The 24,460-nt window shown below is 43.8% G+C and overlaps 1 protein-coding gene across 6 annotated transcripts in view; it reads left to right on the top strand.

Moving 5' to 3' along the window:
• The window catches only part of LOC140468034 (dedicator of cytokinesis protein 7-like), a 171,426-nt gene that overhangs the window by 46,031 nt on the left and 100,935 nt on the right, over positions 1-24,460 (top strand). For all 6 annotated transcript variants that reach the window (XM_072564199.1, XM_072564198.1, XM_072564197.1 and 3 more), the window contains exons 3-7: positions 7,395-7,570; positions 9,909-9,977; positions 12,987-13,116; positions 14,717-14,929; positions 20,190-20,275. In XM_072564199.1, coding sequence (XP_072420300.1) covers positions 7,395-7,570; positions 9,909-9,977; positions 12,987-13,116; positions 14,717-14,929; positions 20,190-20,275 — 674 coding nt within the window. The remainder of the gene's footprint in view (positions 1-7,394; positions 7,571-9,908; positions 9,978-12,986; positions 13,117-14,716; positions 14,930-20,189; positions 20,276-24,460) is intronic.

Here is a 24,460-nt window from a genome sequence, read left to right as displayed (position 1 = left end):
TTGTGCCATCTGAATACTTACTAACATACACTTCCACTTCCTCATCCAAATCATTTATAAAAATCACAAAGAGCAGAGATTCCAGAACAGTTCCCTGCAGAACACCACTGGTCACCGAACTCCAGGCTGAATACTATCCATCTATTACCATCCTTTGTCTTCTATGGGTCAGCAAATTCTGTATCCACAGTCTAGATTAGAGTGGTGCTAGGAAAGAACAGCAGGTCAGGCAGCGTCCAAGGAACAGAAAAATTTATGTTTCGGGCAAAAGTCCTTCATCAGGAATGAGGCCTCATTCCTGATGAAGGGCTCTTGCCTGAAACGTCGATTTTCCTACTCCTCGGATGCTGCCTGACCTGCTGTGCTTTTCCAGCACTATTCTAATCAAGACTACCTCCAGCATCTGCAGTCCTCACTTTCACCCAATTTTGTATCCAGACAACCAAATTTCTCTGTATCCCATCCCTCCTTACTTTCTGAATGAGCCTTGCTAAATTCCATGTACACCACATCCACTGCTCTACCGTGATGAAATGTGTTTTGTCACATCCTCTAAGAATTCATTAAGGCTTGTGAGGCATGACCTGCCCCTCACAAAACCGTGCAGACTATCTCTAATCAAACTATGGCTTTCCAAGTAATCATAAATTCTGTCTCTCAGAATCCTCTCCAATAATTTGCCCACTACAGACATAAGACTGCCTGGTCTGTAATTCCCAGGATTATCCCTATTCCCTTTCTTGAGCAAGAGAATAACATTTCCCACCCTCCAATCATCTAGCACAACTCCAGTGGACAGTGAGGATGCAAAGATCATCGCTAAAGATGCAGCAATCTCTTCCCTTGCTTCCTGTAGTAACCTTGGGTATATCCTAACTGGTCCAGGGTACGTACTTATCCTTACGTTTTTCAAAATTTCCAGCATATTCTCTTTCTTAACGTCAACTTGTTCGAGCATATCAGCCTGTTTCACTCTGTCCTCACAAATGACAAGGTCCCTCTCAGTAGTGAATACTGAAACAAAGTATTCATCAAGGACCTCCTCCGACTCCAGGCATAAGTTCCCTCCACCATCCTTGATCGACCCTACCCTTACTCTGGCCATCCTCTTGGTCCTTACATAAGTGTAGAATCCCTTAAGGTTTTTCTTAATCCTACCTGCTAAACTCTTTCATGCGCCCTTTTAACTCTCCTAAGCCCATACTTCAGTTACTTCCTGGCTACCTTGTAACCCCCTCGAGCCCTGATTGGTCCTTGCCTCCTCAACCTTAAGTAAGCTTCTTTGTTCTTCTTGACTAGATATTCTACATCCCTTGTCCACCCAAGATTCTTTCACCTTACCATCCCTTTTGAAGAAGATTGTAGTTTCTGTTACGTTTATTTGCTCTTTGGAACCTCTGGGATGCTTTACTAAGGTTAGGTTGCAGAGATTTCTCTGTAAATTGGCATTCTACAATAAATTCCAGACAGTGCGCTTATTCTGGCTTATTGTTTGTTTTCTTGAAAGTTAATGGAAAAATGTGCAGTTTTCTACTTTAATGTTATCACATTGAATTTGAGTTCACTTCCACTGAGGGAAGGTCAGCTATCCAGAAAGTACTTAAGATCCCAGCGCTAGAGACCTGGGTTCAATTCCCGCCTCAGGCGACTGACTGTGGAGTTTGCACATTCTCCCCGTGTCTGCGTGGGTTTCCTCCGGGTGCTCCAGTTTCCTCCCACAGTCCAAAGATGTGCAGGTCAGGTGAATTGGCTATGCTAAATTGCCCATAGTGTTAGGTAAGGGGTAGATTGTAGGGGTATGGGTGGGTTGCGCTTCGACGGGGCGGTGTGGACTTGTTGGGCCGAAGGGCCTGTTTCCACACTGTAAGTAATCTAATCTAATCTAATCCCATTGTTTTTAGAAATAACACGTGTCACTTTCCACAGGATTTAAGCAGAACCAGGAATTCACATTCTGGAGTCAGTCAGGTTGAGACTGAAAACATTGTGTTCAAATTGACGCTTTTGCCTCATAGCTTTTGAACTATAAGTGAGTGTGAAGTACCAGCTCAGAGCTGCACAGCTGATTAGAGCTCCAGGTTATGGGATTAAAAATCATCTTGAGGTCCTTGAATTTCCCTTTCTGCAGATTGTTCTTTGCTGCTCAGACTTATTTCTCAGGTGGAGCCTGTGCGGAAAGGAAGAAGTGAATGAATGATGAGCTGCATCATTTGTTCACTGAAAGTCTTATGAACTAAGTAAAATTGTGACATTCAGGGTGCATGTGTAAGTAATGAGCAGACAGGATGTGGTAGCAGCTAGTGATGTCTAGGTTTTCAGTGTGGTTTCTGAAGGAAGTCATCAAACCACATGCTGTCTTTTTTGTTATTAATTGTGTGGCAACACCAGCTTATTTGGCTATCCCCAATTGTTGTTGAGAAAATGGTTGTGAACTGTCTTGATATGTGAGAGCTGTGTGGTGAAGATATTTCCATTGTGTAATTTGGTAGGGATTTCTGGGAATTTCCCCTGCAGCAATGAAAGAACAGCATTGTCTTTCCAAGACGGGATGGTATGTGACTTGCGGGAAAGTTTGCAGGTGGTGGTTTTCCCTTGAGCGTGTCCTAAGCTTTGTGTTTGGGAAGTGTCGTGTTGCTGCCTTAATGAAAATATCAAACTAGTTATTTTTAATATTTTACTGTCATCGAACTCAAATAAGTTATTGGCTGGGCAAAAGGAGCGCTTTCCACTTGAACAGTTTTGAACAGTTCCATGTAGATTAGATAAGGAGGTGTTGCCAGTGTTAAACTAATGATGTACCTGAAATCCAAGTTCATAAAACACTTTTAGGGTAGGTACAACACAATTCCGATTCAGAGGAAAGCTTCATGTCATGTCTCAGCCTTGAAAAATTACAATATAATTTTCATATTTCCTGAGCCTGTTGCCTGCCATTCATTTGTTAATTAGAGGAAGTTATGGACTTGTAGACATCAGAAACACTGAGTGCAAAGTCTGCTGAGTGAAATCTATTCTAACAGTTTCTTTTTAACCTCTTCAGTTGGTCAGGAATTGAAACCAGATATCGAAACTAGTCTCATAAACCTATGAATTAGGAGCAGAAGTGGGCATTCTGCCAGTCAGGCCCACTCCACTTCTGAATAAGATCATGGCCGATCTGTTTCCACAATGCCATCTACTCCTGAAAACCTTAAATTTTACTAAGCAAGGAAATCATTCTATCTTGGCTTTGACTTTTCAATAATCCCGCCTTCTCCACCTGCAAGACAAAAACATTTTGCATTTAAGAGAGAGAGAATGAGTGAGTTTGAGACACAGGGAGAAATTGGAACTGGAGAGGAGGTGGGATTGCAATCGAATCAGTGGGTTGGAGGGGGTGGAGAGAGATCAGGAGGACCTGGGAAAGTTGTAAGTGAGGGAATCTGGATCTGGGAAAGGACTGAGGAGAAGTGTGGTGAGAGAGCCAGGGGTAGTGCTGAAGGGAGAGAGGGGGTGCCAGCCTCACTGCCCTGGACTCTACATTTTACTCCCAACCTGTTTCTGGGCCATCTTCCCTACTCAGTCCAAGGGGTTATCATTTTCTATACCCAACCCCTTTCAAATCCAGCATCCCCTCTCCCCAGTTCAAAATCGTGCACACTTCCCTGAAAATGTGCAGTAATGCATTTGTGCATGCCGCCCTATGTAAAGTTTACTTGATGACATCAGCGTTTGGAACCGTGTGTTCCCAAATGAGCGTGCAGATGTGGTTATCAGTGTCAGCAAACGCTCCCAATTTTAGAACAATGCCCCCAAGTTCTGGACTCACTTGCAGGAGGAAACTAAATATTTCCACATATACTTTGTCAAGACAATTTAGGATCTTACACATTTCAATTAAGTCACCCCTCACTCTTCTAAACTCCAGTGTAAACGGAGTCTGTTCAGCCTATCCTCATAAGACAGTCTTCTCTTTTGCAGAATCATTCTAGTTAATTTCCACTGAACTGCCTACAATCCATTTACGTTCTTCTATAAAGAGACCAAAATCACAAACAGTATTCAATATGTGGTTTCATGAATGCCGTGAATAATTGAAGTCTGAAAAATGATTTCAGCCCTCAGACTATCATTTTAAAACTTGAAACATTTATAGTCAGCATGTATGTAACAAGAGTTGAATCACTAAATTCTGCACTTTCCTGCCTCACCAATCAAAGCATTGGAGAGTGAACTCGAGGTTATTGATGGATCAGCAATGAAGCAGTGATGCTATAGAATAGAATGAGAGAATGGTCTCTTTCATTGTTGTAAGCAATCAGGCATTCAAGCCCAAATTAGTTCTCTGTAAGAGCAATTACTCCAATCCCATTCACCAGCCTTTCGTTTTGAAACATGATTTTTTTTTGTAAATGTAATTGGGATTTTTATCAGACCAGTTTTGCAGAGGGGGAGATAAAAGATATGTTAAGAGAAAGGAGTTGTAAATAGTTCTTAGTTAGTATTCTCTATTAGACTTAAAGAGTAAAGTTCTTAACTTTTTTGTACTTTAAATAGTGATTTTGAGGATAGTTATTTGCCTCTCGAATGTTAATAGATTAGAGTAGGGGGTGAATCTTTTCTGTGTGGCTTGTTTAAGTTCGCAGAGGGGTTTACTCTGTGTTGTAACAGTCTGTACAAATTTATTCCCCCTATAAATTGTTATCGTATTTCCTTTTCACATTCACAATTGAATCTGTCTCCAGAACCCTTTGACACCCAATGCAGATCATAGTTACTGGTCGCATTAAAAAGATGCTTTTCTTCCTGTCTAAATCCGGTTGATGTGCACCACAGGGAAAGGAGCAGCTGCTGAAATTAACTTGGTAAATTGCTATAGTGAACCTTTATAGGATACATTTCCTGCCGGCATACTGAGCTGGTGTTACAAGAACAATACAGCACAGGGACAGGCCCTTAGACCCTCCGAGCCTGGGCTGCCACATTTTGCCCTTCCATGCTAAAACTGTCTTTGCTTATAGGATCCGTATCCCTCTATTCCCTTCCTGTTCATGTATTCTTTCAGGTGCTTCTTGAATGCTGCTTTTGTGTCTTTCACCACCACTTATGGCAATGCATTCCAGGCAATTACCACCCTTTGTGTGAAAATCTTGCCTCACACATCTCTTAATTCCCCCCACACCCGCACCTGCACCTTGAACCTGTGTCCCCTGGTAATTCACAACTCCATCCTGGGAAGAATCTCATACTTTCCATTCTATCTATGCCATTCACAATCTTATAAGCCTCTATTCGGTCGCCCCCCTCAACCTCCTGCATTCCAGTGAAAACAAACCCAATCTAACCAATTTTTCTTCATCGCTAAAATCCCCCACAGCAGGCATCACCCTGGTAAACCTTGTCTGTACCTTTTCCAAAGCATCCACATCCTTCTTGTAGTGTGGTGTCCAAAACTGTATGCAGTATTCCAAGTGTGGCTAACTAAAGTTCTATAAAGCTGCAGCATAACTTGTCTATACTTAATGCCCCTTCCAATGAAAGCAAGCATGCCATAAGCCTTTTTTATTTTCTTCAGTGATCTGTGGACCTGCACATCCAGATCCCTCTGCATATCAATATTCCTAAGAATTCTGCTATTCACTGTATCATTTCCACCTGTACTTGACTTTCCAAAATATATCACCTCACATTTGTCCAGATTAAACTCCATCTGTCATTTTTCTGCCTCCAACTGATCTATTATTCTGCTTTATCCTCTGATAATCCTCCTCACTATCCACAACTCTGCCAATCTTTGTATCATCCACAAACTTACTAATTAGACCAGCTACGTTTTCCTCCAAATCATTTATATAGATCATGAACAGCAGAGATACCAGCAGTGATCCCTGTGGAATACTACTAGTCATGTTGCGGCCAAACCCCTTGCCTGAGTCCCCTTGGCATCATGGTAGCCCACAAGTCCACCAACACACTAAAACAGCAGCTAATGAACTTGAAAGACCCTATACAGACAACATGCAAAACTGATGTAATTTACAAAATACTGTGAAAGACTGTAACAAACACTACATTGGACAAACAGGCAGAAAGCTAGCCACCAGGATACATGAACATTCACTAGCCACAAAACGACATGACCCTCTCTCACTAGTACCCTTACATACAGATAAGGAAGGACAACACATCCATTCTAGGACAAGCCAAACAGAGACACGCATGAGAATTCCTAGAAGCATGGCATTCCAACCAGACCTCTATCAGCAAACACATCGAGTTAGACCCCATCAACCACCCCCTGAGAAAAAGAACAGGAAATGACATCACCACAGAAAATGATGCCACCACAGGAAATGACATCACCAACCCAAAGAAACTTAAACATATAAATACAAAGCAGGAATTATCAACAGTGCTTCACCTGGAGGCCCACTGAAGATGTTAGCTAGTAGGGTGACAAAACATCTGGAAATGAACCTTACAGCTCAGCGAGCAAACCTACATCCAGAACCTCAACCTGAGCTACAAATCTTCTCAAAACTCTTGTAGATTCTCTCCTTTGTCCTTGAGTGGGCCAACCCTTTCCCTGGCTACCCTCTTGCTTTATATATATATATAGATAAAAGGCCTTGGAATTCTCCTTAATCCTATATGGTAATGACTTTTCATGTCCCTTTTCGCGCTTCTAATTCCTGTTTAAGTTCTTTCCTACTTTCCTTGTATACTTCAAGAGTTTCATCAGTTCCCACTCTCCTAGACCTTACACATGCTTCATTTTTCTTTCTGACCAAAGTCATAACATCCCTGGTCATCCAAGGTTCACATAATTTGCCATACCTATCTTTCATTCTTGCAAGAACACGCTGCTCCTGAAACCTGACATTTGAAATACTCCTTCAAACAGCCACGTCCAGTCAAACCTCTCCAATTCCTGCCTAATATTGTTGTAGTTCACCTTCCCTGAGTTAACACCTTCACCTGAGAACTGCTGTTATCCCTCTCCACGTACCTCTTAACTCAAGGTATGGTCACCATTCCTGAAGGCCCCCACCCCCGAAACTTCATTCACTTGTCTGAGCTCATTTCCCAAAACCAGGCCCAATATAACCACACCCCTACGGTTAAATGGATGAACATTGACCTAAGTTACATCTTCACCTGTAGCCAGCACCCCTCAGTTCACAGTAGTAAATTTTGGGTTACTCACCCCCTCAAATCTGTTCCACTGTTCATTTAGATCCTGGAAGATCTGAATCAAATTCATCAGTTTGTCTTGCTTGTATAATTCTCAATACTCCTGCTTGTCAAGAATACAGGTCACAGAAGTCTCCATTGTTGTAAATATAAGCAATTGTTTTACTGATGTTTCTCATCACAAGCTGAAATCACGGTGCCATATTTGCTGTTTCTCACAGGTACCCCTTTCTGAAGTAGTGGAGCCTGTAGACTTTGAAGAATATCTGACTACACATCCCCCAGCCCCAGAACCAGGCCCACTCCGAGAGCTACTTGAGTTTCCTGCAGACGATATAGAGATAGTATATGAGCCACGAGAATGTCGAACTGTGGAGCCTGGGGTTCCTGACGAAATGTGAGTATTTCTATATGTCTGTTGTTAAAGCAATTTTGAAAAGAACTTTAGAAAGTTCATGTATCCCTACATAGTATTCAGGCACCAAGGTCACTGAATTTTCTGCATCTGCTCTTTTTGGCTATTGAGCAAGATTAGCAGGAGCCCAGATGAAGTATGGTGAGCTAGGTGGTATCAGTTTTACTTATTCTGTGTCTGGCATTCAACATCTCCCCTTTGCTCACTGATATTAGAGGTATAGTTTGTAAGTTTGCAGATGACACTAAAATTGGAGGTGTAGTGGAAGGTTACCTCAGATTACAATGGGATCTTGATCAGATGGGCCAATGGGCTGAGAAGTGGTAGAAGGAGTTTAGTTTATATGATTTAGAGTACAAGAGTTGGAAAATCATATTGTGGCTGTACAGGAGATTGGTTGGGCCACCTTTGGAGTGTTGTGTGTAGTTCTGGTCTCCATCCTATCTGAAAGATGTTGTGAAACTTGAAAGGGTTCAGAAAAGATTTGCAAGGATGTTGCCAGGGATGGAGGATTTGAACTATAGGGAGAGGATGGATAGGCTGGAGCTGTTTTCTCTGAAGCGTCGGAGGCTGAGGGGTGATCTTATCGAGGTTTATAAAATCATGAGCATGGATAGGGTAAAAAGGCAAAGTCTTTTCCCTGGGTTGGAGAGTCCAGAACTAGAAGGCATAGGTTTAGGGTGGGAGGGGAAAGATATAAAAGAGACCTAATGGGCAACTTTTTCACGCAGAGGGTGGTACATGTGTGGAATGAGCTGCCAGAGGATGTGGTGGAGGCTGGTGCAATTGCAACATTTAAGAGGCATCTAGATGGGTATATGAACAGGAAGGGTTTGGAGGGATATGGGTCGGGTGCTGGCAAGTGGGACAAGATTAGGTTGGGATAGCTGGTTGATATGGACAAGTTGGACGGAAAGGTCTTTTTCTGTGCTGTATGTCTCTATGATTCTATATCCTTCTCCCCATCACCATGACCTTCAACCTTACAACCCCAAGATAAATGCACTGCTGTAAGTCTGGCCTCTCAGTCCCCACCCCACCATTAGTGGCCTCAACTGTTGAGGCCCAAAACTTTGGAATCTCCTCTCTTTACCTCTCTATCCCTTTCTCTCCCACTTCATGACAGACCTTAAAACCCAACATTTAATCAAGGATTTGATCATTTGTCCTTATATGCCTCCAAATTTGCTTGATAGGCAGCCCATTCTTTATGTGAAGGGTAAAGTTATTGAAGCATCTGGCTTGTACAAAATAAAGTTCCTTACCTGCAGGATGGCAATAGGTTACTCAATCAAATGACTACCTTAATAGTTTATGCATGAGTTAAATTTTGTGTCCTGATTGCTCTTTAACAGAGCTAATTTGTGATTTTGAAGTTAGAATTCAAATGTTGGCCTCCTTTTTGAGTAGCCAGTGTGCCCCTCAATTCCCGAAATAGCGGGACTATCATATGTTGAAAGATTGGAGCAACTGGGCTTGTATACACTTGAGTCGGGATTGGAATGGTGCTGGGTGGGGGGGGGGAAGCAGCAGGTCGGGTGGCGTCCGAGGAGCAGGAAAATGCCTGAAACATCGATTTTCCTGCTCCTCGGATGCTGCCTAGCCTGCTGTGCTTTTCCAGCACCACTCTAGACTCTGATTTCCAGCCTTTGCAGCACCCACTTCTGCCTTTTATACACGTGTTTAGAAGGATGAGAGGAGATCCGATTAAGACATATAAATTTATTAAAGGGTTGGACACTCTGGAGGCAGCAAGCATGTTTCCACTGATGAATGAATCCAGAACCACAGGACACAGTTTAAAAATAAGGGGTAGGCCATTTCAAACAGAGTTGAGGAGAAACTTCTTCATCCAGAGAGTGGTGGGTATATGGAATGCTCTGCCCCAGAAGGCTGTGGAGCCCAAGTCTCTGGATACTTTCAAGAAAGAGATGGATAAAGCTCTTAAAGATAGTGGAATCAAGGGTCATGTGGATAAGGCAGGAACAGGATACTGATTGTGGATGATCAGCTATGATCATAATGAATGGTGATGCTGGCTCGAAGGGCCGAATGGCCCACTCCTGCACCTATTGTCTATTTTGTCTATTGTCTATTTACATGATGAAGGAGCAGTGCTCTGAAAGCTTGTTATTTCAAATAAACCTGTTGGACTTTAACCTGGTGTTGTGTGACTTCTGACAGTGATTTATGAAGTCATGTGAGTCAAGGCCTGATACATTTCAGCACAAACTGCAGGATTGACATGGTATTGGTTTTTGGCAAAAATATGACAAAAAAAATTGACCCTGAGCAAATTAAATATTCTATTCTTTTTCAGGGGAATGGACCCTCGTGTGAGGGATTCAGTACAAATCTACACAGAAGACTGGATCATCGTTCACAGAAAGTGAGTTTCTTTTATTTTTTTTCTATTTTTGCTGATTGATTTGAGTTTTCGCTGCATGTTTGTTATTGATAGAGAACAGAGGAAGCTGAATAGCTAGAAAACTTTCAGGAGGAAAATGAAGAGAGCAGAAGCAAGATTGGAGATTATGTGGGTTTTAATATTTATTGAAGGTTGAGTCCACTCTTAATTTTGTACTTGTAAAATAATAAAGTACAAAAGGCTAATCTGTTGTGATTGGTAAATATGCAGTATGAATCAACATAGTTCAACATGTGACCTCTGTAAGATGCTTGTTTGGGTCATGAGAGAAATGTATCTGCACATGGTGATGCATTGTGCAACCCTGATTGTATTAGAAGGGCACAGACATTGGAAGTTATTTTTTTTCTTCTTTATTCATTCAGAGAATGTGGGCATTACTGGCTGGGCTAGCGTTTATTGCCCATCTCAAGATGCTCTTGAGAACGTGAGATGCCACCTTGATTGCAGTCCATTTCATTTCGGTAGATTCACAATGTCGTTAAAGGAGTTTCAGGGTTTTGACCTAGTGAGACCAAAGGGGCAGTGATGTATTTCACAAATCAGGATGGCGTGTGGCCTGGAGGGAAACTTGCAGTTGATGGTGTTTCGATGTATCCAATGTCCTTAACCTTCTACATAGTTGTGGGTAGGGTTCAAAAGGTGCTGTTCAAGGGAATTGCATGAATTTCTGCTGTGTATCTAGTGGATAGTACACACTGCTGCTACTGTGCACAGGTAGTGATGGAGTGGGTCTTTATGGATGTGGTGGCAATCTAGCAGCAGTCTTTTCCCTGGATAATGTGAGACCTCTTGAGTGTTATTGGAACTGCACTTATCCAGGAAAATCGAAATATTTTATCACATCTCAACTTGTGCCATGTAGATTGGGGAATTAGGAGGTGAGTTGCTCTTTGCAGGATGCCTACCTCTGACCTGTTCTTATAACAACGTATTCAACTGGCTAGTCTGGTTCAATTTATAGTTAATAGTAACATCTAGGATGTTGATAATGGAGAGCTTCAGCAATGGTAATACCATTCAATGTCAAGGGGTGATGGTTGGTTTCTCTTTTGTCAGAGATGGCCATTGTCTGGCACTTGCGTGGAGTAAAGTAAAGTGACATGGCATGCGTCAGCTCAAATTTGGGCATTGTCTAAGTCTTGGTGTGTTTGGACATGGACTATTTTAGTATCTAAGTAGTCACAAATGGTGTTGAACACTGTTCAATCATCAGTGAACACCCCCATTTCTGACCTTATAATGGAAGGAAGATCATTGATGAAGCAGCTGAAGATGGCTGGGTCTAGAACACTACCCTGAGGAACACCTGCACTGATGTCCTGGAGCCAAGATGATTGACCTTCAACAACCACAACCATCTTATTCTGTGCCAAGTAAATCTCCAAGCAGCAGAAAGTATCGTTTCTTTTCACAATGGCTGCAACTTCTGGGAATCCAATTTAAAGTTATTTGTATTGAGTTATAAAGATAGGCTGGAACTTTTTCAGTAGACCATATGGGGTTGAGGGGTGACCTTGTAGAGGTTTATAAAATCCTAAGGGGCATGGATAATGTGAATAGCCAAGGTCTTTTTCCTAAGGTGGAGGTGTTCAACAGTTGGGAATATACTTTTAAGGTGAGAAGAGATAGATTTAAAAAGGACATGAGAGGCAACTTTTTTAAGCAGATAGTAGTTAGTGTGTGGAGTGAAGTGCCAGAGGAAATGGTGGGTGCAGATACAGTTACAATGTTTAAAAGACATTTTAATAAGTACGTGAATAGGAAAGGTTTGGAGGGATAGGAGGTAAATGCAGGAAGGTGGGACTAGTTTAGTTTGGGAACATGGTTAGCATAGACTGATTGGACCAAAGGGTCAGTTTCTGAGTTGTATGACTCTAGGCTTTATTTCAGTTTCTGGATTAATTGTTTAATATTACCTTTTCAGTAAGTCAAGACCTTTCACCTCAACATATGCTATTTATAGAATCCATATGTTGCAGATGGAGGCCATTTGGCCCGAGTCTGGACTCAGCTTTGTCACAAAATCAGTATTGTGATCATGGTGTATAACATATGTTAACATTACGAATTTGGATTTATATAGTCGAGGCATGTGCATTTTCGTTTTAGTTCTGTGAAAGTAACTTTTTTGAGAAGGTCACAAGCCACAAGGACAGTGATCAAGATTCATCATTTCCAAGAAATTATGTGATTCAGCTAAATACCAAATCGGAGTTTTGTAGTGTTGATAGATTAAATGTTTATACTGTTGGATTCATGACAGAGAATAACAGGCCAAGGTTTCATTTACTTTGACCTCATTTCAGCAGAATTGGAGTTAACTTTAGAAGAGCAGTTTCCCTTAAGCAGAAGGGTTGTAGTTCAGGAGAAATTGTGTAAAAGTGTTTTCAAGTTGTCAGGACTGAAAGAGATTCAGACCACCAGAACTGGAGAGATGTCATGAAATTGTCTCTGCAATGTAAAACTGAGAAGTTGGACAAAGTCAGCTCAGTACAAAATGCAAAACTTGAGATATGAGTGATATTTCTGTGAGTATCTGTAAGGCGATATTGCTGGGAAATACGTTGAAGCCAGCATTTTCTAACTCTTCTTTATAGCTTTTTGTTTTTTGAAATAAATTTGAATTCTTTTGTTAAAGATTATTTTAAAGACAATTGTATTTAGAGAAACAGCAGCGCACAAATGTTTTCCTTATACCTATCTGTTTGAATGATTTCCAGTCTGTGAACATAGACTGTGAACAGTATCTTTAGTAAGTTCACACAATCTATGTTAAAACTGTGGCCACAAATCTCTGTAATCTTAACCCTTTGATTATATTTTTGCCTCACCTTTTCTGAAGTAAGAGAAAATCCAGGATGAGAATAGATGATTGACCCAGTGTGCACTCAGGTTCTGAATAAGTCTATTAATCATTCTTTTCTTTCTCTTTACTTCATTTTTGTTACAATTTTGTTTTTGAAAAAGGTATCAAAAGCTGAGCACTGCATTTAATCCTAACACATTGGAGAAACAGCGCGAAAGGCAGCGGGGCCTGTCCAAGCAGATCTTCGAGTCTGATGAAGTTGTCTATGACCGAACGAGCCAGGATGAGCAGGTATTTGAGAAGGAGAATGTTTAAATGTGGTTAATTATTTGGAGTCATAGAGATGTACAGCATGAAAACAGACCCTTCAGTCCAACCTGTCCATGCCGAACAGATATCCCAACCCAATCTAATCCCACCAGCCAGCACCCGGCCCATATTGCTCCAACCCCTTCCTATTCATATACCCATCCAAATGCCTTTTACATGTTGCAGTTGTACCAGCCTCCACCACATCCTCTGGCAGCTCATTCCATGCACGTACCACCCTCTGCGTGAAAAGGTTGCCCCTTAGGTCTCTTTCGTATCTTTCCTCCCTCACCCTAAACATATGCCCTCTAGTTCTGGGCTCCCCGATCCCAGGAAAAAGACATTGTCTATTTATCCTATCCATGCCCCTCATAATTTTGTAACCTCTATAAGGTCACCCCTCAGCCTCCGATGCTGCAGGGAAAACAGCCCCAGTCTGTTCAGCCTCTCCCTATAGCTCAGATCCTCCGACCCTGGCAACATCCTTGTAAATGTTTTCTGAACCCTTTCAAGTTTCACAACATCTTTCCGATATAAAGGAGACCAGAATTGCACGCAATATTCCAATAGTGGCCTGACCAATGTCCTGTACAGCTGCAACATGACCTCCCAACTCTTGTACTCAGTACTCTGACCAATAAAGGAAAGCCTACCAGACGCCGCCTTCACTATCCTATCTACCTGTGACTCCACTTTCAAGGAGCTATGAACCAGCACTCCAAGGTCTCTTTGTTCAGCAACACTCCCTAGGACCTTACCATGAACTGTATAAGTCCTGCTACGATTTGCTTTCCCAAAATGCAGCACCTCGCATTTATCTGAATTAAACTCCATCTGCCACTTCTCAGCCCATTGGCCCATCTGGTCCAAATCCCGTTGTAATCTGAGGTAACCCTCTTCATTGTCCACTACACCTCCAATTTTGGTGTCATCTGCTTGTTCCAACTATCTTTCAATTGAGGAAGTTTATACCAGTGGTTACCTGATGGCTAGTTCCTTGCAATCATTCTGGTGGCTACCAAAGACCTGCATTTCCAATAATGAGAGAGCTGTCCTTGCTGCATTTGTGCAGCTTCTCGTGGCTGGTATAAAGTAGTTGAAGCAGATGATGTATGCAGATATGTTGCAAGGAAGCTACATATTGCAAATGCGGGGTTTAAAACTCATATCAACACTTAAAAAGACAATATAACCTGAGAAACCTGTGTGAAGTCAGGCAGCACTTAAAAAGAAAAACTTTTGATGTATCAGGCCTAACTTTTAAAGGAGAGTTGGGTAGTATTTAAAAACTTGTATGGATCTGGGATACAGGAGTGAAGCAAATTGAATAACTGTTAAACAAACAGAAGAGATGCATTGGACCTGTTGGTGACCTGGAATATATGGTTCTATGATTTGTGGACGCTCAGTAACCCAAAATGTCAATGTTTCCATTTCCTTACATGTACTGACTGTTTTCCAGCCTCTTCTATCACTGTTTCACCTGCTTCCCTGGATAGAAACTTGGAGCTGGCTGGGGAGATTATGGGGCAATATTTGATAGATAAAAGTTGCAAATGACTTGTTGCACTTTCACTGGTAGGATGAATTGAAGCGAAGGTCAGTGTCTCTGGATGACACACCACGGGGCAGCTGGGCCTCCAGTATCTTCGACCTGAAGAACTCAACTGCTGACTTGCTGCTTCCCAGCCTCCTAGAACGCACAGCCCCTGAAGAAGTGGATAGACGCAATGGGGAGCAGAGGAAAGAGAATAGACATCGGGAAGTGTTGGCATTCTTTCCACCACCAGATGAGGTAAATCAGCTGCTTTATGTAATATGATGATGTAATGCAGCAGTTCCAGGCATTGAGACTGGTCCATCCCCTACAGAGTCAGTCCCTTTAGAAATCTGCTACCAGGTTTGCTGACAATTGCTAATAGCATAGTGGAACCAGATTTAGTAGCAACATTCTAGAGGATGTTGGACAAATGTTTTGTTGTACAAAACTTTTGTTGGATAAAAATTACAGGGATATAGGACATGGGTGGGATTGGATTGCTCTTCAGAAGAAGTCGGGAGTGGGTGGTATATTGATAGAATGAATAGCAGGCCTCCTGTGTAATGTTGTTCTGTGATCTTATAAAATTGCCGTGTTGCAGGCACATTTTATCTCCCTGTACTGAAGGCAATAGTTTCATATTTATGGTCATCAGCCTTCAATTAGTTCATCCTTCACATGTGGCACAGATACCAAAGGTCAGCTGCTTAGTTTGTTATTTCAAAAACATACTTTATTCATAAAAAAAAATATATAAGTACATATAAAGGTTCTGAATCAGTTCTGTACCGTCTTTGCAGGCAGAAATAAAACCAAACTTGAAATTTTGGCATTTCTCAGAACTTCTCTACAGTTACAAACAAGACATTTTCCAGTTACGCAGGTGACTATTTATGTTCATTTTGAGGCACTGAGCGTGTCTGTCAGCTGAACAGACCTTGGTTAAACTTTGGCAGAAAGACCTTAGATGGTGGTCTTTCCCCACTGTGCCTTGACAGCAGCTACTTCAAGCTTTAGCGCATCCCTCAGCAGTCTTGAACCTTGGAATGCGTCCACATGGTCAAGGTCAACTCTTTATACTGGAAGACCAGCAAGTTTGAGCAGGCCAGAGAATGCTTTTCACCGAGCTGATGGTCTTCCAGGTGTAGTCGCATTCAGCAGTGAGAGTTGTCGCCAATTTCTAATTTCCTGTCTCCCCTCTTCCCCCCCCCACTCATAGGTGATACCCTTCCTCATGGATTTACATATGCTACCTGTCAGAAATATATTGTTGTACACCTCCAGCATGTCCTGGTTAATCAAGTCTCAGAGCTGAATACAACTTGGCTGCTAAGTTGTTGCTCCTCGGAGTTTTATTTTTTGAAGGAACTTGAGGACCTCAGTCAGCTCATCAAGGGATAATGGCTGGTCCAGCCTCTCCCACGTGCTGTTGCCTAAGACCTCCACGATAGAGGACAGGAATGACTGGGAGGCTGCACTCTCTGTGGGCTTCATGTCATACAATCTGGGATAAAAGGATTTGCTGATCCTCAGGATGTCAGACTGAGATGTTGTTGCTGAGTCAGGCTGCTGAGCATAGTGCTCTCCTTGAGCACCTTCTAGAAGAAGAAATGCGAGCATATCTCATCCTGCTCTACAGTGCGAACCCCAGACTGGAAGATCATCTCAGAGGCCTCCAAGGCAAAGAGCAAGGCTTCTGGTTCTTCACCTTCTGAAAATCCTCTTTGACATCAAGCACCATTGTATGCAGAAGGAGTAGGTTCTGCATGCTTTTCTGGAGGTTTGACTATTTTACTGATTTCTCTCACTTTCTGAACACCTTTTTGAGGATGAAAAACTTCTTTATGTTCCCCTTGATTGTTTCTTGCCAATCCGCTGGAGACTTTAAGAAAGGTTTCACAGTTCTCCAACCTTTATTCCCTTTTGAGCTCCTCCAGTGTGTTCTGGGGTCAACAATTTCACGTTCAACTTCCACGTTCCCTTGCCAGCCTGCTGGTCATTCTGTATGTGACTGCCCGTGCGATGCAGTACTTAGAGAAGAACACCGGCTTGATGTCAGTGGACCTGACCGAAAATGCTCGGGAAATAAACAGGACTTCTATCCTTGAGCAGATAGACACCTGGGTGATGAAGACATCATGCAGCTTGGTGACTTTAATTGTTTCCATCAGGAATGTGGACATAACGTCTAATTTGTTGCCAGCCCCTCTGGCACATCAATCTGCATCAGTGATGCAGTTGAAGTCTCTGGCCAGAATGACAGCCTGGGACATGGACTGTATCAGTGGGAGCTGCTGAAGGATGGCCATTAACTAACTGTTTACATGAAATGTTTCTTGTTCTAGTTCTGTTCTTGCTGTCACCCACAACTCTTTCTCTGATATATTGATGCTTCCCTCTCTCATCCGGAATTGGAAGAGTTTATTGATATCTCTCTCGCTCTCTCACTTACTCTCTCTCTCTCTCTCGTTCTCTCTCTCTCTCACACACACACACACACTTTCTCCTTCATCCAGTCCAACTCTGACTCCTGCTTTCCCTTCCTTGACATCTCTGTTTCCATTTCTGGGGATAGGTTGGCCAACAACAAACTCTAATTACTCCCCTAATTGCCATGACAATATACCCTCACAAATTGCTTCCAGTAAAGTCTATATTCCATTCTCCCAGTTCCTCCATGTCCATGGCATCTGTTCCCGTGATGCCAATTTCCGCAGGGGATGCTTCAGAAATGTACACCTTTTTCCTCGACTGAGGATTCCCCACTACTGTGGACTGGAGCTTGGCACTTGTGGTGGTCATAGCTCCCATTGGCTGGACACTGAATTAGTCTTACGATAAAGCCAGCAGAAAGATCGACCAATCACAGCTCAGCTCCACTGGTGATCTTTCAATCTGCAATCACAATCCAACGATCTTAAAATCCTCTGATTTTTGCTACTTGGAACTTGCACTTGGTTTGAGCCAAAAGGGCATCATAGTGGAGCGCATGGCTAGCATTGACTTACATCTGGGAATCAGTTAGTGATTGGGAGCTGAAGGGCTTAACAAAGTAGCATCAACCTAAGCAAAAGCTCCAACTGCGTTATGATTGTCACCACCACCACTAACAGTGATTTGCATTGCCCTTGCTGTGCTTTGCATGAAGTCTCTTTGCCAGTCTCTGTGGCGCAATTGGTCAGCATGTGCGGATGTTAACCGAAAGGTTGGTTGTTCGAAACCAGCTAGGGACGGAGCAATTGCTGTTCTCACTTGGGATGGCACGGTGGCTCGGTGGTTAGCACTGCTGCCTCACAGCGGCAGGAACCTGGGATCGATTCCAGTCTCAGGCGACTGTTTTTGAGGAGTTTGCACATTCTCCCCATGTCTGCATGGGTTTTCTCTGGGTGTTCCAATGCACATATGTACAGGTTAGGGTGAATTGACCATGCTAAGTTGCCCATTGTGTTCAGGGCTCTGTAGGCTAGGTGCATTAGTCAGGGTAAATGTTGAATAATAGGTGCAGGGGAATGGGTCTGGGAGGGATACTGTTCAGAGGGTCAGTGTGGACTTGTTGGGCCAAATAGCCTGTTTCCACACTGTAGAGATTCTATTTCTAATTCTAAATGTATTCAAGTGGAAACATGGGTGATGTATTTGTGCTTAATAAATGAAAAAATAGCCCAGGAGATTTGGTGATGAGGGAGAAAAACACACTTATTGTATGTCACAGCTCATCTGGATATTAAAGAGTAAAAAAGATCTGCACAAAAGCAGGTTGTTATTAAAATCTCCTGTTAATTTATTTTAATGCACTAGTACTACCTCAGACCACACTACTCCATCTGAAGCCCTGTTGTAATGTGAATATCCTTCAAAATTCATTGCTGTTCTCCCCTAGTTTCACGAGAAAGATCCTATCCCTTTTCTAAGGATTAGAGAAGAGCTTAGGTTTCGTTCCAAGCCAGGCCTCAAACCTGATTTCAGCCAAGGTGTTGGGAAAGTGCAGATTGCTGGTGAGGTGCAACTTAACTGGAGCCGCAGGAGGAGGAACAAGGCTCTCGTAGTTAGTTTACATGTAGTAGAGTCATGAATCTCTCACCCAGGGTATGACCTAGTTGTAAAATTAGTAATGATGAAGAAAACTGAAACCATCAAAAGTACCACTTCTTAAACTGCTTTGCAGAACTTTGAGTTTTGTTTTGTTTTATTGCCATCTGATACTTGGTATCATACATTATACAACATCAGCTTTACAGAAACATTGACCAGGGTATAGTTGCCCTGAATCCCATTTTCAAAGTATTTATAATCCCAAGTTCCTCAATTGCTGTCTGTCATACTGGGTGTTTTGGCACCATCTTGTGGACGAAATGTTTTATTCTGTGTATTTGAAGACCATTTGTGAAATCTCCCACATGCAAGGAGTGAAGGGGCTCTAACAATGAAGTTAGTCTGATTAAAAATATCTTGAAACTTGGCAAAGGAACCTTCTAACTATCATTTCAGTGACAGTACTACCACAGAAAAACCAGATATTTTGATGGGTATTTTTTGCCAGGCCACAAGTGGAGCTGCTAAAACCTGAACACGAACCTTCTTCCCTAGGTTTCTGTTAGTTCGAGTGGAGCCATATTTCTCCATGCTTGGTGCTTTCAAAATAACTACAAACCACAATGCAGAAAACTGTGATTTCATTTAAGAAACAGTTGCAGAAGGTGACATGGTGATGTGTGCCCTCTGATGGAATCTTGTCGTTGACATCTGGCATATTTAGAAGCTGGCATGTTGAGTGGGGTCTTTGCCAAAGCACTCATAAGTCTGTTGAAGACTGGTACATTTTCTGGATGGTCTCAAGCCAGTAGATATATAACAACTTGGCTGAGAGATTTTGTTATTTCTGTGTATGTAGATTTTGCTGTTGGACAATGATTTGGCGCAATAAACATAAAAGGTACGGTTGCTGTAGACGCAGAGGGTAGCAGGGTCTGCTGTTCAAGAGAAATGACCCATGGTTATTTAAACTGAGGGTCACCTTGGGCAGGGGACGAGGTCAAGAAGCTGGGACACTTGGTTGGCACAGGAATTGAACCTGTGCTATTGGTGTCACTTTGCATTGCAAGCTCGTTGTCCAGCTGATTGAGTTAACCAACCCTCTTACTATCTGCACAATACAAGTCCTATGTAATGGATAGATACTTAAACTTACAGCTGCCATTCCGCTGATTAGTGTAATTGTCCATTTTGTGATCTGCACTTGCCATTTTGCTCATTGGATTTGTTGAGCCTAGAACTCACCTCCCTTGAAGTTGATCTAAGCATTGATGATTAAAAGCTTGTCAACAATTACATCGAGTCCTTCTGGTTGTCAAAGGTCGCTGAATGCATAATTGGCCGATAGTGCTGGCCTTAGTATCCAAATAGAATTTGCACTTAGCAACAGGTAATAGATGTGAGCATGTTTTCCACTTTAAAAGAACACTGACCAATGAGGTGTTTCTGCCAAGACACACTAATTGTATTTTTCCACTCGCAGGATGAAGCGATTGAACGATGCACCATTCCTGAAGTCCCAAAAGAACATTTTGGACAAAGAATTCTTGTAAAATGCCTGTCATTGAAGTGAGTAGGGCCTCTTTACATCTTAGAAGTAATTGTCGCATTCTCTCACAGTGTGTAGGACACAAAATGGGAATATGTACATATTAACCTGTGGAATGTGATATTGCAGGTGGGCTTGGGTGTTGTTTAATAAGCAGTGTAAACATTTCAATATATCAGAAATCTGACTCAAAAGTCAGGATATTGTTTGTGATAATTCACCCAGGATTCAATCAGACAATTCTTCAGACTGCTCAATTTTTTTTTACTTTCCCAATAATGTTATAATGTTAACCAAATAGACTATATAAGTTGCCTCCTTCATTTGCACGACTGAACGTACCATATTCAGCAGTTGTTTGAATGTGAACTCAGCGAACTGCAGGTTAATAGGTTTTTTTCAGTTTGGGTCATTGAGGGAGCAATCAACCCTGTCTTTTGCCAGTGGTCACATTTGAACTTCAGAACTTTCTGCGTAGTGAATAGAATGAGGCTCTTCGCCTATTCTTTTGTACTGAATTGCTTTTGAACAAGTCAAGCCATGTAAATTGAGAATTTTAAAGTTATTCCTCTTTCCTCTGAGTATCTACTCTAGCTCAGTCGCAAGTAAACCCATTGATTTCTTTTCATGAATGTTGTGTTGTGGGGGGTCAGTATTTGGATTAGTTTCCACTTTTTATCACTAATGTTGGCATTATTCGATAAAATAATTCAAAGAACTGAGGATGCTGGAGATCTGAAACAAGCACGGAAATTGTTGGAGAATCTCTGCAGGCAGGTCTGGCAGTATCTTTGGGTAGAAAACAGAATTTCAAGTCAGTGACTCTTCTTTATAACAGCAAAGGAAAGTGGTATTTATGCTGAAGATTGGTGATGAGTGGGGGTGAGTAAGAGGAAGAGAGGTGAGCCCGGAAAGAAAGGTTTTAAATCGGTGGGCAGACAGGGATTGTTGATATTAAGCCAGGATTGAAAAGAAGCTGAATAATTGATAGTGAGAGCTGAATAGGAGCGAACATATAGGCTGTTCTGAAAGCAATCCATGTAATGTGGTAGTAGACCTAAGCATAGGTGAGAATTTGTTGGCTGTGCTGAAAACTGCCCATATCACAACAGGAGCAGGGTGTGGGGGTGAGTAAAAACATGGAACAAGTTAATCAGGCTCTAAAGTTTTTGAGTTCAGTGTTGAGTCTGCAAGGTTACAGGATCCCCAAGCAAAAGATTGATGAAAACTGAAAAAACAGCAGATGCTGGAAATCCGAAACAATCTGTGCTGGAGCAACTCAGCAGATCTGAAAAATGTGGTGCTAGAAAAACACAGCAGGCCAGGCAGCATCTGAGGAGCAGGAGAATCGACGTTTCGGGCATAAGCCCTTCAGGCATGAGGCTGGTGTGCCAAGTGGGCTGAGATAAAAGGTAGGGGGGAGGGAATTTGGGGGAAGGGCGCTGGGAATGCGATAGGTGGAAGGAGGTGAGGGTGAGGGGGTGAGGGCGAAGAGATCGGGAAGAAGATTGCAGGTCAAGAGGGCGGTGCTGAATCCGGGAGTTGGGACTGAGATAAGGTGGGGGGAGGGGAAATGAGGAAGCTGGAGAAATCTACATTCATCCCGTGTGGTTGGAGGATTCCTAGGCGGAAGATGAGGTGCTCTTCCTCCAGGCGTCGTGTGGTCAGGGTCTGGCAATGGAGGAGGCCAAGGACCTGCATGTCCTTGGCGGAGTGGGAGGGGGAGTTAAAGTGTTCAGCCGCAGGGCAGTTGGGTTGGTTGGTGCAGGTGTCCCAGAGGTGTTCACTGAAACGTTCGCAAGAAGGCGGCCTGTCTCCCCAATGTAGAGGAGACCACATTGGGTGCAGCAGATACAGTAAATGATGTGTGTGGAGGTACAGGTGAATTTGCGATGGATATGGAAAGATCCATTGGGGCCTTGGAGGGAAGTGAGGGGGGAGGTGTGGGCGCAAGTTTTGCACTTCTTGCGGTTGCAGGGAAAGGTGCCGGGAGTGGAGGTTGAGTTGGTGGGGGATGTGGACCTGATGGGGGACTCACGCGGAGGGAGTGGTCTCTCCAGAATGCTGATAGGGGTGGGGAGGGAAATATATCCCTGGTGGTGGGGTCTGTTTGGAGGTAGCGGAAATGACGGAGGATGATACGATGTATCTGGAGGTTGGTGGGGTGGAAGGTGAGGACCAGTGGGGTTCTGCCCAGGTAGCGATTGGAGGGGCAGGGTTCAAGGGCAGAGGTGTGGGAAGTGGAGGAGATGCGGTGAAGAGCATTGTCGACCACGTCGGAAGGGAAATTGCGGTCTTTGAAGAAGGAGACCATTTGGGTAGTTCGGTATTGGAATTGGTCCTCCTGGGAGCAGATGCAGCAGAGGCGAAGGAATTGGGAATATGGGATGGCGTTTTTACAGGGGGCTGGGTGGGCGGAGGTGTAATCTAGGTAGCTGTGGGAGTCGGTTGGTTTGTAGTAAATGTCTGTGTTGAGTCGATCGCCCAAGATAGAAATGGAGAGGTCTAAGAAGGGGAGGGAGGAGACTGAGACGGTCGGGGTGGAAGGTGTTAGTAAAGTGGATGAACTGTTCAACCTCCTCGAGGGAGCACGAGGTAGCGCCAATATAATCATCGATGTAGCGGAGGAAAAGGTGGGGGGTGGTGCCAGTGTAGCTGCGGAAGATGGGACTGTTCCACATATCCGCCGAAGAGGCAGGCATAGCTGGGGCCCATGCGGATGCCCATGGCTACTCCTTTGGTTTGGAGGAAGTGGGGGGATTGGAAAGAGAAATTGTTAAGAGTGAGGACCAGTTCAGTCAGCTGAAGGAGGGTGTCAGTGGAAGGGTACTGGTTGGGTCGGCGATAGAGAAAGAAGCGGAGAGCTTGAAGGCCTTAGTGATGGGGGATGGAAGTGTATAGGGACTGGATGTCCATTGTGAAGATAAGGTGTTGGGGGCCAGGGAAGCGAAAATCATGCAGGAGGTGGAGGCCGTGGGTGGTGTCCCGAACGTAGGTGGGGAGTTCTTGGACTAAGGGGGACAGGACAGTGTCGAGGTATGCAGAGATGAGTTGCGTGGGGCAGGAGCAGGCTGAAACTAAGTGTCAGCCAGGGCAGTTGGGTTTATGGATTTTGGGCAGGAGTTAGAAACGGACGGTGCGGTGTTGTGGGACTATGAGGTTGGAGGCGGTGGATGTGCGATCTCCTGAGGTGATGGGGTTATGGATGGTCTGGGAGATGATGGTTTGGTGGTGGGAGGTGGGGTCATGGTCAAGGGGGCAGTAGGAGGAGGTGTCAGCGAGTTGGCGTCTAGCTTCAGCGGTGTAAAGATCAGTACACCAAACTACCACTGCGCCTCCCTTGTCTGCTGGTGAAGTTGGGGTTGGAGTGGAGGGCTACGCGTTGTGAGGGTGAGAGGTTGGAGTGGGTGAGAGAGGTGGACAGGTTGAGGCGGTCAATGTCGCAGCGGCAGTTGGATATGAAGAGATCGGGGGCGGGTAAGAGGCCAGCACGGGGTGTCCTGGTGGATGGGGTGTGTTGGAGGCGGGAGAAGGGGTTGTCAGAGGGTGGGCGAGAGTTCTGGTTGAAGAGGTCGGTGCGGAGGCGAAGGCGGCGGAACACCCGCACCAACCAACCCAACCACTCCGTGGCTGAACACTTTAACTTCCCCTTCCACTCCGCCAAGGACATGCAGGTCCTTGGCCTCCTCCATCGCCAGACCCTGACCACACGACGCCTGGAGGAAAAGCGCCTCATCTTCCGTCGAGGAACCCTCCATCCACACGGGATGAATGTAGATTTCTCCAGCTTCCTCATTTCCCCTACCCCCACCTTATCTCAGTCCCAACCCCTGGATTCAGCACCGCCCTCTTGACCTGCAATCTTCTTCCTGATCTCTCCGCCCCCACCCCCTCTCCAGCCTATCACCCTCACCCTCACCTCCTTCCACCTATCGTATTCCCAGCGCCCCTCACCCCTACCTTTAATCCCAGCCTGCTAGGCACACCAGCCTCATTCCTGAAGAAGGGCTTATGCCCGAAACATCGATTCTCCTGCTCCTCGGATGCTGTGTTTTTCCAGCACCACATTTTTCAACTCTGGTCTCCAGCTTCTGCAGTCCTCACTGTCTCCCAACTCAGCAGATCTGGCAGCATCTGTGGAGAGAAGTCAGAGTTAATGTTTTGGGTCCAGTGACCTACTTTAGATGAGATACTGTTCTTCAAGC

Source organism: Chiloscyllium punctatum, chromosome 46, assembly GCF_047496795.1.
Source record: "Chiloscyllium punctatum isolate Juve2018m chromosome 46, sChiPun1.3, whole genome shotgun sequence".
In the NCBI taxonomy this organism is placed as follows: Eukaryota; Metazoa; Chordata; class Chondrichthyes; order Orectolobiformes; family Hemiscylliidae; genus Chiloscyllium; species Chiloscyllium punctatum.
Note: the sequence above shows the minus strand (reverse complement) of the source record. Positions and strands in the feature narration are given on the sequence as shown.